General features: G+C 47.5%; 6 protein-coding genes across 6 annotated transcripts; 4 read left to right on the top strand and 2 right to left on the bottom strand.

The window, feature by feature from the left end:
* Nucleotides 1–628: 628 nt before the first annotated feature.
* Nucleotides 629–1,900, bottom strand: FPOAC1_001181 (uncharacterized protein; the record flags this gene model as incomplete). Its single annotated transcript, XM_044845787.1, has 5 exons — nucleotides 629–1,071; nucleotides 1,124–1,373; nucleotides 1,431–1,595; nucleotides 1,652–1,742; nucleotides 1,797–1,900. 5 exons carry the CDS (start codon nucleotides 1,898–1,900, stop codon nucleotides 629–631), a joined length of 1,053 nt encoding a protein of 350 aa, XP_044711703.1.
* Nucleotides 1,901–2,447: 547 nt separating this feature from the next.
* Nucleotides 2,448–3,291, top strand: FPOAC1_001180 (uncharacterized protein; the record flags this gene model as incomplete). The annotated part of the gene is made up of 4 exons (XM_044845786.1): nucleotides 2,448–2,600; nucleotides 2,654–2,726; nucleotides 2,776–3,110; nucleotides 3,163–3,291. The coding sequence occupies 4 exons, from the start codon at nucleotides 2,448–2,450 to the stop codon at nucleotides 3,289–3,291; spliced, it is 690 nt and encodes a 229-aa protein (XP_044711702.1).
* Nucleotides 3,292–5,268: 1,977 nt separating this feature from the next.
* On the top strand, nucleotides 5,269–6,234 carry FPOAC1_001179 (uncharacterized protein; the record flags this gene model as incomplete). Its single annotated transcript, XM_044845785.1, has 5 exons — nucleotides 5,269–5,331; nucleotides 5,485–5,577; nucleotides 5,632–5,785; nucleotides 5,841–6,046; nucleotides 6,100–6,234. The coding sequence occupies 5 exons, from the start codon at nucleotides 5,269–5,271 to the stop codon at nucleotides 6,232–6,234; spliced, it is 651 nt and encodes a 216-aa protein (XP_044711701.1).
* Nucleotides 6,235–10,120: 3,886 nt separating this feature from the next.
* Nucleotides 10,121–12,130, top strand: FPOAC1_001178 (uncharacterized protein; the record flags this gene model as incomplete). The annotated part of the gene is made up of 4 exons (XM_044845784.1): nucleotides 10,121–10,308; nucleotides 10,398–10,509; nucleotides 10,623–11,104; nucleotides 11,155–12,130. 4 exons carry the CDS (start codon nucleotides 10,121–10,123, stop codon nucleotides 12,128–12,130), a joined length of 1,758 nt encoding a protein of 585 aa, XP_044711700.1.
* Nucleotides 12,131–13,112: 982 nt separating this feature from the next.
* Nucleotides 13,113–14,411, bottom strand: RRD2 (Serine/threonine-protein phosphatase 2A activator 2; the record flags this gene model as incomplete). The annotated part of the gene is made up of 1 exon (XM_044845783.1): nucleotides 13,113–14,411. One exon carries the CDS (start codon nucleotides 14,409–14,411, stop codon nucleotides 13,113–13,115), a length of 1,299 nt encoding a protein of 432 aa, XP_044711699.1.
* A 441-nt stretch (nucleotides 14,412–14,852) lies between these two features.
* FPOAC1_001176 (uncharacterized protein) lies at nucleotides 14,853–15,723 on the top strand (the record flags this gene model as incomplete). Its single annotated transcript, XM_044845782.1, has 3 exons — nucleotides 14,853–15,042; nucleotides 15,108–15,265; nucleotides 15,319–15,723. The coding sequence occupies 3 exons, from the start codon at nucleotides 14,853–14,855 to the stop codon at nucleotides 15,721–15,723; spliced, it is 753 nt and encodes a 250-aa protein (XP_044711698.1).
* Between the last annotated feature and the right edge of the window lie 1,028 nt (nucleotides 15,724–16,751).

Below are 16,751 nucleotides of genomic sequence, written 5' to 3'. Positions count from 1 at the left end.
AAAAAATCTGCAGCTTGTGTTAGTTCGACAAGCCTATACTTACCAGGGACGTGTCACCGACACGACCATGTCGACTAAGTAACACGCATGAGTTGAGCTGGACAAAGCATCTAGGTAGATAAACGAGCAGACGTCACCATGGTAAAGTATCGATCAATATGTATAATTTTATTACCCTATATCTGACCTACGGTTTTATATATTACCCCAGTTTCCAACGCCGTCAATAGCAAATAATGTAATTGATGTGATTACAAAGCTGTTGTAACACCAAAATGAAGGGCTTTGGAAATTGTTAGCTTCGGTTTCCCAAAAACAAAATGATCGTGATCATTCTCATCCTTCTTCATCGATAAGGACCGCAAGAACTGAGTATAGCTTGGGTCTTGATGAACCAAAAGTCAGTGCCGGTCACCTCAACGGACTTGTGCTTAGGACTAACCTCAAATACTTCATTCGGTAACCACCTCTGCCTCGGGTTTGGTTGGTGGGGCACGAGATTCATCTTCAGAAACATCAGCTGACTTGTCTCGAATCCTGGATCGTGAAGAAGCTGAAGAACTATTTCGTCGACGGCCTTCGGGCGACTCTCTTCTCCTCGAAGGCCGCTGTCCGCCCCTTCCATGCCTTAGACCTCTCTTGGACTTGCGGTCTGGAGACACACTGCTTGAGCGACTGCGGCTGCGGCTGCGACTGTAACTACGACTTCGACTCCTGCTGCGAGAGTCAGATCGTGAGGAGGCACTTCTCGAAGACCTTCTGCGGCGAGATACTGAGCGACTTCTTGATGATGAGTATCGTCGGCGTTTTGGTACAGGAGAATCCCGTTCTGACGATACGGATCGTGACGGTCGATTCGGGCGACCCCTGTCGTTTCGTCTGTTTGCACGGCCCCGGTACGAGTCGCCTCTGGGTGACCTTGATCTCTTTCGTCTATCTCCCCTTCCTCCCGGAGATATGGCCTTCGATCGCCGGTTTGATTTATCAGAGTCGCGTGATGCGCTGCGACTCCGGGAGCTCGATCGGGATGACGCTGATGCTGAACGAGAACGCGCAGGGGACTTCCGTCGGCTATGGTCAGCCCGACCACCGCCTCGTCTGCCTCGAGGAACGTAACTATCACGCCCGTATGAATCTCTGGAGTCTCTAAAGCGTGGGCCTGGCGATCGTGATCTGCGACCACCCCTTCTGAGTCCTCCTCCTCGACCTCGGTTGTCGAAATCGCGGTCGCCTCGCCTTCCTTGCCAGGTATCCCCACGAGTAGCTGCTCGATCTCGGCGGTCACGGTCTTTCATGCCGGCAACTTCACGATCGCGACGATCCCAATCATCTCGTCTTTGCTTAGCAGTTTCTGCGGCACGGTCTGCTTCAATCTGGACAGGGGCTCCGTTAGAAAATGACGAGTACAAAGGATTTGTGTGATGGCGTACCTTTTCTTGCATAAGCTCAAGCTTCTTGGCTTCAAGCAGTTCTTTTGGGACACCCTGCGGGCTACTTTGAGCACTCAGCAATAGCTTCCATAAGTCTTTGCAGAATGGCGCCGTATCTTTATCGAGAAAACCGGTGAGTTGGATTTGAAGTGATTTGATGTCCGGCTATGGGCAAGCTGTCAGCATCCGTCGCGAGTGTTTAGAAGTTGGGATGAACGTACGTATCGCGGACCTTCGATGAGGTTAAAAACGAGCTCAATCACTACATCGTCTTCGTTGCCTAGGATGTCGGATATTTTACTAGCGATCCATCTAAGAGAACAAGTCAGCAAACGTTACTGGGGAGCTCGGGATGAGGATAGTCACTTCTTCATGACCTGTAGATTGACCTTCTGCATATCAACCTTCTGGCTAAATTCGGCAGGGAACTTGGTCGACTTCAAGAGTCGCGCATCTACACCGGTAGCCATGATGGTTGCTTTGCAATGGCAATCTCGTCGTGGATCTGAGAGACGCGTTGAGAAAAAGTTGCTGAGGAAGAAAAGTGACGTCGCCAGCACGGATTGTTTGAGCCGCAGATGCGGGTGCACGGACCATACATACACATCCAGAACTCTCCAGTGCCAGTTTCCAGTCTATCTACCAGCCTGGGCGGCAGCTCGGAGCGTGAAAGGGAAAAACTACCTATGATACTTACTTTGGGGATGAACTAATTTATTTTTATCTTTATTTAAATCTGACTTGAGACCGTTTACTCTATGTATCCCATGCTTGTGTTTCAGGTATTCTGCGAGTCCCAGAGAGGGAATTGTTTGTACTAGGTAACCAGGCACACAACTTACAGTGAGTGGTTGCACCAAAGAGCCCTGAGAGCTCTCAACAGCACAAGCTCTGTGTAAGGCACGTCACCCATAGCAGCCTGCCGTGAGAGAAAGAGCACATTCACTCTTCAACTTATTCGGTGACGCAGCGATTCTCACTTGAACTCATTCTTCTCGTCTTCTCCAACTCCTCGAGATGGAAAATCTTCACGCTCCAACTGTACCCTCCGGGGAAACCACTGCCTCTGTCACTAATGGCGATGCGGGGCATCTGAGCTTTGCTGAGTTGCAGCGAAAGAAAGACGATATTGAGGCCGAACTCAAGGCTCTGGGAGGCGTTCTTGATTCGGTATTTACAAACTACTGATGGAAGAATCTTTCAATATGCTGATGTAATTATAGCATGGGGTAGATATGAACACTTCTCTGTTGACAAGTGATGGGTTCCCTCGCGCGGACATCGATGTTGCCCAAAGTATTACTCTTGGTGGACACTTCTGCTGTTCGGCTACTAACATATCTAGTTCGAACTACAAGAGCTCGCATCATTCGTCTACGAAATGACTATAAAGCTTTGATGACTCGTATCGAGAAGTATCTTCACGAGCATTTCGCTAGTCTTGACGAGAACGATGCCGCACCGGTTGCTGGTCACCACAATTCCCAATCCGTCTTGGTAGACACGACTTCAGCACTTTTGGATCCTCCTTTCGCGAAGGTTAACACTGTAGCCGCAGGAGGTCCGGCCGAGAGTGCCGGCCTGAAAGCTGGAGATGAGATTCGTAACTTTGGCTATGTCAATCGGGCCAACCACGACAATCTGAGGAAGGTTGCAGAATGCGTGCAGGGTAATGAAGGAGTAAGTTGTGATTCAGTGACAATCCATGAAAGCGTCAACTAACAACACATAGAGCAATATTTTCATCAAAGTATCACGAGCAGATGGTGTGGCCGAACGTCAGGAGTTACGATTGACTTTGACACCCAGAAAGGATTGGGGTGGTCGTGGCATGTTGGGCTGTCATATTCTTCCTCTGTAAAATTGGAGGGTGATCAGATCATGGCTACATGGTACCGCAACAACAGCTGTCATTACTACAGTGTTATTCGGCACATATAGTAGAATTGAGGCCCTCTATCAAAATTCAGTTATGTTGCTTTGGTTAAGAGGTTCAAAACGGGAACTGAAATATTGGCTTTTCATTTGCGAATACCAATCGTCATGTCTTCGTTTTGTGCTAAACGTACCTTACCACACAAATGTACCGACATAATTTTAGTGCTCGTCTGAGAGACCAAAAATTTAAGTTTAGTGCTCTATTATGCTGCCATCCGTCATTAGACTGTCCATTTCCTATTCCTTTGTAGCTGATATCATTTCTCGGCATACTTAAAGGTGGGCTGCATATTACCAGATGGTCAAATTTTAAGTATGTCTCCCAAGATAAGCATGCCCAGTGTGCTTACCTACCTGTAGGTAGCAGAAAAAATATCCTCCTAAGTTTTAGGTTACAAAAATAAGTAGTCTAAGAGCTATAGTATAAAGAGCATAAAGTGACACATTAATTTCGTCTTTTAGGCTTACAGCGGCTAATTTTTCTGATACCCTGAGGCCTACTTCCTGAAGCAGACTGAACATATCTTATTTTCTTATTATTGAGCGGGAAGTCAGACAGGCAATCTATTGTCTACTGAATGGTGTTCTTAGATGAGGCCTCAAAGCTTTAGAAACGCTAGCCACTATAGATAGACACAAGAGATGTAAGTCAATTTGTGCGATTCAGATTAGACTTGGGCTATTTATCTGTATATTCAAAAACTCTGAGGCTGACCTTTGCGTTACCCGTCAGGTAAGACAGCCGCAAAGCATGGGCAAATTTGCCCAGGCAACTGTTGAGACATCTGTGTACTTGTCGCGATGTACTTATCATGAGAGCCTAGGAATAACGATATATCCAGAAAGACATGTATGTGAGAGAACTAATGACTCAATCAATCTCCCAACAAACTCAACAATATAGGGCACAAAATTTCAGCGATGGTGGGTTTCTCCAATGAAAGCTCAATGTTGGAAATACGGTAATGGTTACCTAGAGCTGCCTAGGGGTTGCCTGGGCATGCTGAATAACCCTTTTGATACAAAGCAAGATAGCTCACCCGATCTATGATGTCGGGTAGCAGCATGATAACAAAGCAAGCGGGTGACAGAAAACTTGACCTCCGGGGCTTAGGGTACCAAAATAAATAAAAGCAAATAACCTAAAGCTCAACTCTAAATAGTATGAGCTGACTCACTAATTTAGTCTCTTGTGTTTCTAGCGACTGACGTTTCTGGTGCCCTGGGCAAAGCAAATCTGACTGCAGTCAGCAAGCATGTAACTATGTATCTAGGTAGTGGGAAAATTGGACTAAGCCAAGAGGCAAGGCCAGGCATGACTAGGCAGCGCGACGCACAGCCAGCAGAGCAAAAACTAGCGAACAGGAAGACGTAGAAGACCAAATCAACTCAACGATGCCCAATGACAAGAGCGGAATTTCGGGCTCAGAGCGGTGACGATGTCGGGTGTTGATGGCAAGGCCTTGATTGATGAGTGGATCACTGGCAGCCAGCATGAGAATGCGACTTACTGAATGGCCGGCATCACGTGCAGCCTACCCACCAGGCAGGTAGGGGCGACTGAATTTTTCGCTTGAGGTCCTTCCCTGCCCAAAAGTCCCCCGCCGCCTTTCAAAACATCATTCAGGTTGACCTCTTGAAAGTTTGTCAATCAAGATACCCACAACAAGAAACGCTTTTTTCAGGTATTTAGGATCCAGTTCCCCTCGTCGCTGCTTCACCTCGATGTCTATCCATCTCACTTGATACCCCTCATCCTATCACACCATATTCGAATTGAGCCCTCTCTTGCGCTCTTGCCGACCGCTCGCTCAACAGAAGCTAACCCAGGTCTCTCAGCACCCCGCTTGTTTACATCTTTCGCACCTGTCGCTACAACACCACAGACACAACCATCAAAATGGCTGAGCAGCAGACCCCTACCTTCAAGCTCGTGCTTGTCGGTGACGGTGGTACCGGAAAGGTGTGTAGGATCCCATGACGCAACATCCTCTTTCGCGATTTTTCTTCGACGACCGCCGAGCTCTACTCCGCCAAGTTGAACCGAATTTCGAGAGACATGGAGCGACCACCCATCAGAAACTGCAACACCGACTGACATTTCATTTTACGATAGACCACCTTTGTCAAGCGCCACTTGACTGGTGAGTTTGAGAAGAAGTACATGGCCACCCTTGGTGTCGAGGTTCACCCTCTTGGCTTCACCACCGTAAGTCTCGCGACCCCACGTTGGACCTATGCGGGGTACTAATTTCTATCACAGAACTTCGGTCAGATCCAGTTCGATGTCTGGGATACTGCTGGTCAAGAGAAGTTCGGTGGTCTCCGTGACGGTTACTACATCAACGGCCAGTGCGGTATCATCATGTTCGATGTTACCTCTCGTATCACCTACAAGAACGTTCCCAACTGGCACCGTGAGTCGTACCTCGCCAAAATATCATCAGAACCGCGACTAACAACTCCATGCAGGTGATCTCGTCCGAGTTTGCGAGAACATCCCCATTGTTCTCTGTGGTAACAAGGTCGATGTCAAGGAGCGCAAGGTCAAGGCCAAGACCATCACTTTCCACCGAAAGAAGAATCTCCAGTACTACGATATCTCCGCCAAGTCCAACTACAACTTCGAGAAGCCCTTCCTCTGGCTCGCCCGCAAGCTTGTCGGCAACCCTCAGCTTGTAAGATAATTTCTCTTGACCATTCGAATTTGAAATACTAATCAGTCAAATAGGAATTTGTTGCTGCTCCCGCTCTGGCTCCCCCCACTGCCCAGGTCGACGAGAAGCTCCTGGAGGAGTACCGCAAGGAGATGGACGAGGCCGCCGCCATGCCTCTGCCTGGCGAGCTTTCCGACGACGATCTGTAAATGACTCGTGCGTTCATGGAATAACTTTGTTGAGGAGGATGCTGCCAAGTGTCCAAGGAACGGTGCATTGGGCAGTGTTTGAGGATGGCATATAGGCAGCCGGAACGACCATTTATGAGTACAGGACGGAAGTCCTGGAGTTTACAGCAGCGTGATTATGGGGCGGCACAAAAGACTGGCCGTCATGCCTCTCTTTGGGGGTTACAAGGGACGGTGCACTGCAAAGAGCAGTGTCTTATTTAGTTTAGCTAGACTTCCTCCACCAAAACAATAAACAGGGCCAAGTTTGCGTGGCTTGGCTAAGACAGCGAACTTTGACCCTTTGATGGATATGTCGTGTTCTTCATCTAGTGGGTAGCAGAAAAATAACCTCCTAAGTCTTAGGTCACAAAATTAAATAGTCTAAGAGCTATAGTCTAAAGAGCAGAAAGTGGTCTATTGATTTTACCTCTTAGGCTTACAGCGGCCAATTCTTCTGATACCCTGAGGTTCATTGATGCGATGTACTATATGAGATACAGTGGTGATATAAGACAACGGTAGTGTAAAGTCAAGGGAGATTCGCACACACATGAGACTGGTTCGAAGATGAACACACAATGTTGTCGGTCTGTAGTAGCATCTAAGATGTTGCCAGGGGTGTTCACGCTGCAGCTACCTCGACTTTCAACGAGGCGCTGTGTTACCTTGGTCTTCCGACTGTACCGATTTGGTATATTGCAGGTAGCACAATAAGATAGGCTCAATTCCTAATTTTGATTGACTGCCATAGTCTTCTAATGCATTATGCCTGTCTCTTTCGCGGCGGCCAGAAGGGTAAGGACAGCCATCCTGCAGCTGCAACCCGATTTGTAAACGAAGGAAAAAGGGAGGAAAAGAAGAAGAAAACTCTCTCTGGGCAAGTGTGCATATGTGTATCCGCATTTTATTTACTTGGAGAGAGAGTTAGAATGGCAGCTAGGTATGCTGTTGTGTGGTCAGGAATCTAATCAGTTACTTTTGCAAATAGGTATGCAACATCATACCAATTCGTGGGTTTCGATACAAGAGCCTTCTAAGACAACGGATAAAGATATATTAGCTTGTATTTCTAAAGTTATAATAATAACACACTTATTATATATTCGATCTACGTCTTATCGTACACAGGGGTCGCCCGGGGTTCTAATGACTTGGCGCTGGAGGCATTGACACGCCAGGCTCATGTAGTGTATCACTTGTTGAAGGTTGCCCATGCTTGGAAATTCGCCCTTAGGTACTAAGTCAGGCTGGGTGTCACGAGACTTGAGCATATTTAAACAAATATAATAAAGGAGCGGATATCAAGAATGATGTTCCTCTCTCTTCCAGTGTCTCCCAAAGCTGACAAGAACTAGTTGGTAGTAGAAAATATAACCTCCTAAGTCTTAGGTTATAAAAATAATTAGTCTAAGAGCTACAGTCTAAAGAGCATAAAGTGGCATACTAATTTTGTCTCTTAGGCTTATAGCCGCTAATTTTTCTGATACCCTGAGGAAGGGGTAATGACATGACATGGATCATAGATGTTTCTTCTTGCAGTAAATGAGACCTCGTCAACCTTTATGTTAGTAGTGAACCTACGCTCTGGTGTTTTTATCGCAACCGAGATGATCGTAAAAAATAGGCCAATGAGTTTGAGAGCTGTTTATTTTGGTCACAGCATTATATGGTTTCATGACCTTCGTATAGGTAGGTAGTTTTGTTAGTAATCGGATTTAACGTCGAGACGGTAGAACAATAGACTAGGTTTTGACGATCATGCCTTAGTGGTTTGACAATCTGCATGGATATGGGTGTCCTCCTCCACTTTGTGTATGCAAAGCGCGTTGGATGTCAATAAGAAAAAAGAAAGACATTTCCAGCTGTTGTTTCTTGTTGATGCAGTAGCCCATAACATAAAATACGTGAGACGCGCTTTTTGAGGACCCATCAAAACAAGATACATATACAAATATAGCATGGATAGATGGATCCATACCTTATACGAGACTGGACGTGCAGGCGAATAGGATTCCAGGAATTATGAAAAGAAACAAAAAAAAGAATAAATGAATCCGAAGATGTTCTTTCTAATCTCGATAATCTATCTAGTCCGGAACACGGACTTTGGTAGGAATGGTATTTTAAGGACTGCGTACCAGGATCTGTGCGCATGGGAGATGGACTTCAAGAAAGAGAGAGATTAGATAGGCTTGGCGGTTTATTTATTTGTTTAGACAAAATAAAGTGGCTATTAAAAACAGTGAGATGGATGGATGGATGGATGGATCATGGATGGCGGACATGACACCCCTGCGTATCTGTACTGGCGCATGCAGCCACTTAATGAAACAGGGGTGTCAATTGATCACAAGATGGTCCCCAGGATCGCTAACACCGTTTGTTAATTGACTGGATACGTTCTAAGCGTGGGGCAAAAGCGTTAGGAGATGATATTTGAGAAACAAGGGAATGGAGCAAGATTTGAGTAAACCATGTGGACTGCTGTTTTGTCTCTTCACAGTTAGCCAGTAGTCTGATCAACTGGAATAAACAACTGGAATGAAAAGCTTGCCTCGAGCTAGATCGTGGCCGAATTCATCTGCATGCATGGTTTATGCACCTGGTTGTCTAGCCGCATATATAGTAGAACCGTCGAGCAAGTTTCTGTAAAAACTCTTTCCAACGCTCTATTTGTCCCCCCTTGTGGCTGTGACGCATTGCATGTCAGGACAAACCTTTAATAAATTGACTATGCTCTAAAGCAGATAGAAAATAAAGTTATGTCTAGTTAATTAGCATAATGTTTAACGCGTTTGTGATTATTTGTTTCTCTACAAATATAGCGCGTCTTTCGTTATCCAATACTGTTGCGGGGGATGCAAAACGAAAAGGGGAAAACATCGCCATGTACTATTTATTCATCCTCCCTACTAGTGGGTAGCAGAAAAAATAACCTCCTAAGTCTTAGGTTACAAAAATAATTAGTCTAAGAGCTATAGTCTAAGGAGCATAAAGTGACCTGCTAATTTTATCTCTCTTGCTTCTAGTGGCCAATTTTTCTGGTACCCTGAGGCCTTCTATAGACGGACCGTAGTAGTAGGCAAAGGAGAACAGTCATCCTTTCAAGAAGATTAAGTAGCTCGAGCAAGACATTTTATATGAAAGTTTAAATGATCATGGAACCAAAGTTAAGTCACGGTGAGACAACGCGCTGGTCAACCGGGGATCAATACCGCGTTTTCGGAAGATACGCCATCCATTAAAATAAAAGAGCAAGGCGGGAAAGCTAAAGCTGCCTAGGTAATCTCCAAAGACGTAATCTAGTAGATCTGAAAGTCGGTAGAGGAGGTTGGTTCCGGTTCGTAGGTTTTTTTTTGTTGTTTACTGGGATTTTATCCTGCCAGTGCTAGCAGGTGCCACGAACAGGGGGGCGCGTTTACAAGGTTTACGCGGAGGCACAAGCGCCCAAGACAAATGAGGGACCCAGGAGGGGAAGTGCAGCGCAAGGGCCTTGGAAGGGAACTGAAGGGACGATACCTTCCTAGGCTGGGTCGCCTCGTTTTAGAAGCACGCCCTAACTACACGTCGCTCCTCTCCATCTCGACTCTACTCAAACTCAACGACAACTTCGTCCTTCTTTCTCTTCTTCACTTCTGCATCTGCTTCTTATCACACAGACTGCCAGGACCCATACTAACCAAACTTCTTTTCTATTATCTTTCTTCTGTACAGTATATCTGTTTACTCCGTTGCTAATATTGTGACCCTACGTCCACCCGCGACATAAACGACCACCGAACAAATCGCCTCTTCAATTCTTCATCCAGTAATGTGTCTGCACCATCAATAAGGCCATCCCCATCACCCTCTCCCATCCGCAATCATGGCCGCCCCCAACAACTCCTCCTTTGTCGCCGCTACACCCGACAGGCACGCTACATCAGCCTTGAGTCAACACGATGTCGCCGTCACGCCCCAGAGCCTCCCTCCTCTGGCAGATGCCACTGGCAATACAAACATGTCCGCACCCGATTCCGAGAAGCATCCCAAGGGAAAAAGAAAACGCACAGTGTATGTCTTACGTCTTCCAGCTTGATTTTCACGTTGGACAAATACTATCTAGGGAGCTGAGCTAATTTTGCTTCGATTGCGTTGTGCAGGGCCAAGGACAAAATGATTCTTGAAGAGGCGTACAGCAGCAACCCCAAACCCGACAAGCAAGCGCGCCTGGATATCGTCCAGCGCGTGTCCTTGAACGAAAAAGAAGTTCAGGTATGGTAACCTCCATCAATGGTCGACGTTTGAAACTCTATTCCATCACGAATTGGCTCTTTACGCGTCTGCTGAATTAGTTCTATGTATATATGAGATTGACATCATTTCAGATTTGGTTCCAGAACCGACGACAGAACGACCGCCGTAAAGCACGTCCCTTATCACCACAAGAGGTTGCTGCTCTCCAATTTGGAGGCATGAACGTGATACCATCCGATCCTATCGTCAACACCACTACGCCTAGCAGGCCAGAGAAGGCATTCCCAGTAACTGACCCTACTGCTTCTCGATATGCAGATCATATCTCTGCACCTCCTCGACCTTTCGACCAGACGCCCTCCATGTCACGAACTCATTCAGATCTCTTAAATAGCACCCCGGTTTCCATTCCCCGGGACCGCGATTATCGTTTCCCCGATGTCACTCCCAACCGTATCGATCCTGCTCTCTCCCACAGTGCTCACGGTGCTTCCCATTCTTTGTCCAGCTCCATCTCTAGTAACGTTGGCTATCTTGCCAATCGTTGGAACTCTGCGCCCAGTTCTTTCTCCACCCCACCCGCTATGAGCCGTAGCGGGGATGATTCCTTCAGGTATGCTGTGCTTGCCATAATTATTCGTCACTATAAACTGACCAATATAGATTTGATCATTTCCCTCCTTCCTCGTGCACGTCTGAAGGTTCCTCTTATCCACAGAGCCAGTCCAAGGTTCGCCTATCGATGTCTCTAGAAGGCAAGGCCGAGCTAGTCTCCAACCAAGGCTCTCCATCCCGTGAAATGCCTCCTCGGCCGTCTTCAACCACGCCAAGCCTGCCTCAGGTGCGGCAACGAAGTCTGCAGCGTAGCCATAGCGCGGTCCCATCGATCACTCTTCCTCCTATCACGGCGCTTACCAACAGTTTGCCCCCTCCCAGGTTCATGCGAGGTCGGTCTCGTAACGTGCACGCCTGGGAGTCCTGTGCGGACGCAGAGAATCGTGATGAGCTGACAGCCCAGGCCGAACACGAGTCGAACGGATCGGCGATTGCAGCCATCAATATTCTCCGATCCCTGGGCGGAATTCAGCAGCCGAGCCCTGGTAAGCGCAATGCTCCCATGACGAAACCCCAGCAGCGGCCTCATCAGGCCAAGAAGGCTAGATTGGATCCCACTGGGTCAAGTATCTCATTATTGGGGACGGAACTCGAAGAATTTCGAAAGGCTGATGGGGAGTATGGCAAGGTAAAGGTTTCCATGTTGGTCTCTCCAACAGGCGGTGATTCAGACAAGGAGAACTTGAGCCCTGACGAGGATCATAGCTCCCCTGATCCTTTTCACCGTCGACCTATGCCGCCTGCCCCTAAGACCGTTGGCGAGAACCCTCGTCGTATCGGTCGGGCTCTCCAGGAGCAGAAAAGCCCAAACCTACTCGCCAACCGCGCGAACACTGCCCCCGCTCGCCCCCGGTCTATTATAAAAGAAGGATTGGAGATTTTTGAGGACACGATGAAGTCAGCTATGCCCTCTAAAGAGAATGAGGTTGAGAAATTTATGCGGGGTTCCGTCAGCCCCAGCAAGAAACCCGACATGGATTGCGTTGCCGGCCTTCTCTCACTCAGTCAAGGAGCCTGGAGGTGAATTAAACAAAAAGAACAAAGAACTGCATGAGCAGTTTATCAATTTCAAAAGCAAAGGGGTAACCGGATGACAGTTGTACGGTCTGCTTGGCTTATCTTGTGTTCTTTTCTTTCCAGAAACGGAGAAGAGAATCTGTCGTGCACTTACTTGCATGGATTGTATGAGTCTGCGCCCCCAATTTACGTACAAATATGTACGATGTTTGTTCATGTCCTGTTCAAGGGTGGCTGGTACGGGTTCGGTTTTGGGCGCCTGGGAACTGGTGCTTGTAAATATGCTTTGACATTCAACCAATATTGCTGGCTTAGTAAAGCCGGTGGATAGCTCGGCTTCTTGGATGAATGGAAAAGAATAAGAGACTGTCTCGAAAACATTACAAAAAAGCTCCATTTACGTGAAATGCTAATGTACATCTGATCGAATTGAAGAATAGCATGACGGAGTTGGCTGTTGGGAGTATAAAAGAGGAACGATGGCTCAACAGTTGTCTATCCTAGCTGTTGTTACCCAACTAGATTACTACAGTTGTTTGCTACTTGCTAGGCTATCTTTGGACATCTACCTAGTAGGTAAGCTGGTTAACAGCAGAAAAACTGGCCCAAGTCTTAGGATACAAAAATAAGTAGTCTAAGAACCATGGTCTAAGGAGCATAAAGGCGTCTCTTATGCTCCCAGCAAATTTTCTGATACCCTGAGGGCAAGGCACCAGGCAATCCAAGGAATCTTCCGAAAGTCTAGCTGGGTTATATAAGCGCTTGCTTCTTTCAGGCTTCTTCACTCGTTCCCTTTTCATCTACTGTTCTAAACATGCCATTTGTCAAGTTTTCCTACCCAGAGGTGACATAAAGCGTAGACGAGGTCTGGTGGCAGAAGTTTGAAAACAGGTATTTCGTCGTTATTCATTATGAGCATAACAATAGTACAATATCTCGTTAAAGCTATGCGTATCAAAGCCTCTGGCGTTCCTGCTTTGTAATATGCATTAATCGAATGGGATTCTTCTTAGACCCTGGTTCATGCCTCTCTTCTTCATCTCTTGAGCAGCTGCGATACTGCTGGGGACTTTGATACCACAACAGTCACCCCAACCGGTACCGTCATGGGCTTTGCCAGTGTGATCATGACCCGCATGTGGATCGTCTTCGACCTCTGATTCATCTCCAGCCCCGGTGTCCTCGCTCATACTATCGTCTGCTGGCACCAGTGATCCGAAAAGAAAGTGCTGCATAACGGGAAGCTTGCCCAAGACCTCAGCGACGAACATGCGACGCATACCTCCGTCAATCTTTGTCCAGGACCTCGCCGATGAGATGTCGTCGAGCATCGGGCTATGCCATCGCAGACCCTTGACGGTTTTCGTGCTATTGACAAAGCTCACTTGACCCAAGTACATGTAGTCATGTCCGAATTCCTCCAGGGTCAAATCCTGGTGGATAGCTCTTGGTGTGATGTATGGGTGATGCAAGAGTTGTGTGGCACCAAAGAGGAAAGGCAGGAATTGGTAGTCATCAAGACCCCAAACGCCATGTGACCCAGCAGGTTCAAGATAATATGTCATCTGGATAACTCGCATAACCTCAAGGTAACGCACAAATACCCGAAGCACGATGGGCTTAAAGTCGGATTGCTTCAATAGCCCCAGCTGGTAGAGACAGAGGAGCCAGATCATAAAGTTGAGCTCGTGTCCAGATCCGTAGTCGATTCGGTTCCCATTGCCGAAGGACTCGCAAAAGTATGTAGAAAGCTCATTGGTAGCATCTTCGTTCTGGACACCGATATCACGATGCCAAACTACACTGTTCTTTTGCGCAAGGTCAAGAAGACCGCGGAATGCCTTGTTGCCGAATCTCGAGCCGCCCTGCTCATCTGGAGGTGACTTTGTCACCAGTTGCTCTGTCTCATCGAGGATGTGTAGAATAGTTTTGATGGGGCTGCTCAAGTCTGCGTCTCGGACTGCCGAGTTGGGAGTATCGATAACGGACTCTGCTAGCCCAAAAACCCAGGCGGTAATGAGTTTACACGTTGGCGAGGAGAGGAAGATGTCATGATCCTTTTTGGATAGAATTCTTCGCGAGGGTGCCTTGAACGTCCAGTTGGAGGAGGTATCGGGTGGCGTGGGGAGAGTGGGCGTTTCGGGGATGGGAGTAGGATTGGAGGGACCGGAGCGTCGCTTTCGAGGTTCCAGTTTCGGCAGTTGATCTTTGAGGTTTGGTATCGATGACGCTACCGGAGCAGCTGCGCCTGGTGATGAGGCGGGTTGAGGGGGAGCTTGTGAGGTCATTTTTGTATAGAAGAGAAGTTATGGTGTTGTTGGTAGGTTGATGTTGGATTGATAATACTAAGAGGAGCTGCATGTCATGAGTTAAGGGTCAATATGCCTACCTTATGATTGGCAGTCACCTCTACGGGTAGTTTAGTAGCTTCTAGACCAACCCCACTATCTTCGTGACATAGCGAGTAGCAACCATCCATGGAACTCTTAGAAGAACATTTTTCATTTCTCAAGTGAATTCTAAGAATAATTTCATTTTCTTGCCTCAATACTCATTAGACCCTCAACTGCATATTAACTCTCACTCACTTCCAATTGACCGGACCAATCCGATATACCGCCTTTCACAGCGCGGGGCTAAAACTCAAGGGACCTCCATAGGAAAATTTCCCTCCAGCCTTACAAGACAAACACAACCTAGTCGTTTCAACACCAAAACAAGACGATACAATGGCTCCTTTTGCTGAACCAACGGCGGAGATTTCTCAACTTGCCAAGTCCGACGGCTCTGCAACATTCTCATACGGAGGATATGCCGTGATAGCCGCAATCAACGGCCCCGTCGAGGCCCAGAGACGAGATGAGAATGCCTTTGAGGCTCTGGTGGACGTCATTGTTCGTCCCGCCGCTGGCGTGGGAGGTGCGTAACATTTACCGTTACAGATGGTATCAGATCCTCATACTCACTCGTGTCGCAAACAACAGGTACCCGTGAAAGGCAGCTTGAGTCCATCATGCAGGCCGCGTTGAGGCAACTTATCCCTGTGAGAGACTATCCTCGATCTGTGATCCAGATCACTCTTCAGGTGGCCGAGACACCTGAAAACGCCTACGTCAATGCAAAAATCGTTCAAGCGCAATTGGTAGGATGAGATGCCTCACGATTGAGCTAGGATTGGACTGACGCTTGTCACAGAACCTCCCTATCATTCCTGCGCTTCTTCATTCAGCTATCCTAGGACTTCTCAGCGCCGCCATTCCTCTCAAGACTATCGGCGCAGCAACTCTACTTGCTGTCCCTGAGGAGGAGGGCAAGGATATCATCGTCGATCCAAGCGCTGTGGATATCAACCACGCCAAGTCAGTTCACGCCCTAGCATTCACTTCTCACGACGAGTTGCTCTTGTCGGAGAGCGAGGGTGCGTTCACGCCCGATGAGTGGACCAAGGTTCTTCAACTCGGACAACGTATATGCTGTGAGCATCAGAAGCCTGGGTTAGATACAGCCATGTCCGGTGACGACATCGAATCTCCAAGCATGAGACAGTTCATCCGTTCTGCTATGGAAGCCAAAGTGGCGGAGGACCTCTACTGGAAATGACGCGCCAGCGCAAATTGCATGACAACTCGCTCGTTATCTCCAACATGTATCTACAGCCAAGATGAGCATCAAACCCTCGCCTATGTAATGTAGGCGCCCGACTATACCAACGTGGTCAAATCTCAGCGTAAGCCTCCCTCCCTCCTGGTGGATACCGGAAAAGTTGGTCTTTGAGCTCTAGGCTACAAAAATAAACAAGCTAGAATAGAGCCAAAATTGCATAAACTGGCTCACTAATTTTGTCTCTTATGGCTCAAGCGGCCAACTTTGAGGGTTATCTCGACGGGGTTCTGAGGCCAGCGTGGAATCCTGAGAAGAGGGTCAAACCCTGCGTCGTCAAATTGGCATTTTTGTTTCTCATTATTCAAACCGCCAAGCATAATTTGTTCCTTTCAAGTCTCTCGGGACCTTGGTGATCCGGGCTATTATCGGGTAGGGTGCCAATATATCAGCTCCTCAGTGGACGAGACGACGAGACTCGCGGGCTGGTTGCGTTTCACCATAGCATCAGAAACCGTGTTGGCAGTCTCAGGCCGATTTTTGAGGATTGGACGAGTTAGCGAGGAAGACTAGATACCAATGAAACTTGAAAGAATGTCGAGATAAACCAATTTTTCTTTTCTTTCTGGACCGAATTCCCAAGCTGGAAAGTTGGTTGGTTGGTTTGTGAGTTTAACGCGGTGAGGATCTTGATGCCTTTGCCTCTCCGTGTTTCTTACAAGGGGGTGATAAAACTGGGGTTGCATTAAGATACGAGCATGTACGGTAACAAGAGAAATGCTACACTGGACTCTTGTCAGCGTATTATACACATACGAAAAGGGCATTTTGAGTGAATATTTCCGACTTGGTATCCAATGCTTAGTATAGATCTCCACGTTCCCGCCCGAACCGAAACATGAGTTGAAAAAGCTGTGTAGGGAGGATACTGAGACGGTGACAGCTTGCCACGCGCGTGGATCGCCACCTAGTATTGGTCAGTCTTTTGCTTTCAGCTATAGTTGAGAAACAGCTTTGTGATAACTATC

This window comes from Fusarium poae, chromosome 1, assembly GCF_019609905.1.
Source record: "Fusarium poae strain DAOMC 252244 chromosome 1, whole genome shotgun sequence".
Taxonomy (NCBI): domain Eukaryota; kingdom Fungi; phylum Ascomycota; class Sordariomycetes; order Hypocreales; family Nectriaceae; genus Fusarium; species Fusarium poae.
This window is presented reverse-complemented; position numbering and strand designations above follow the sequence as displayed.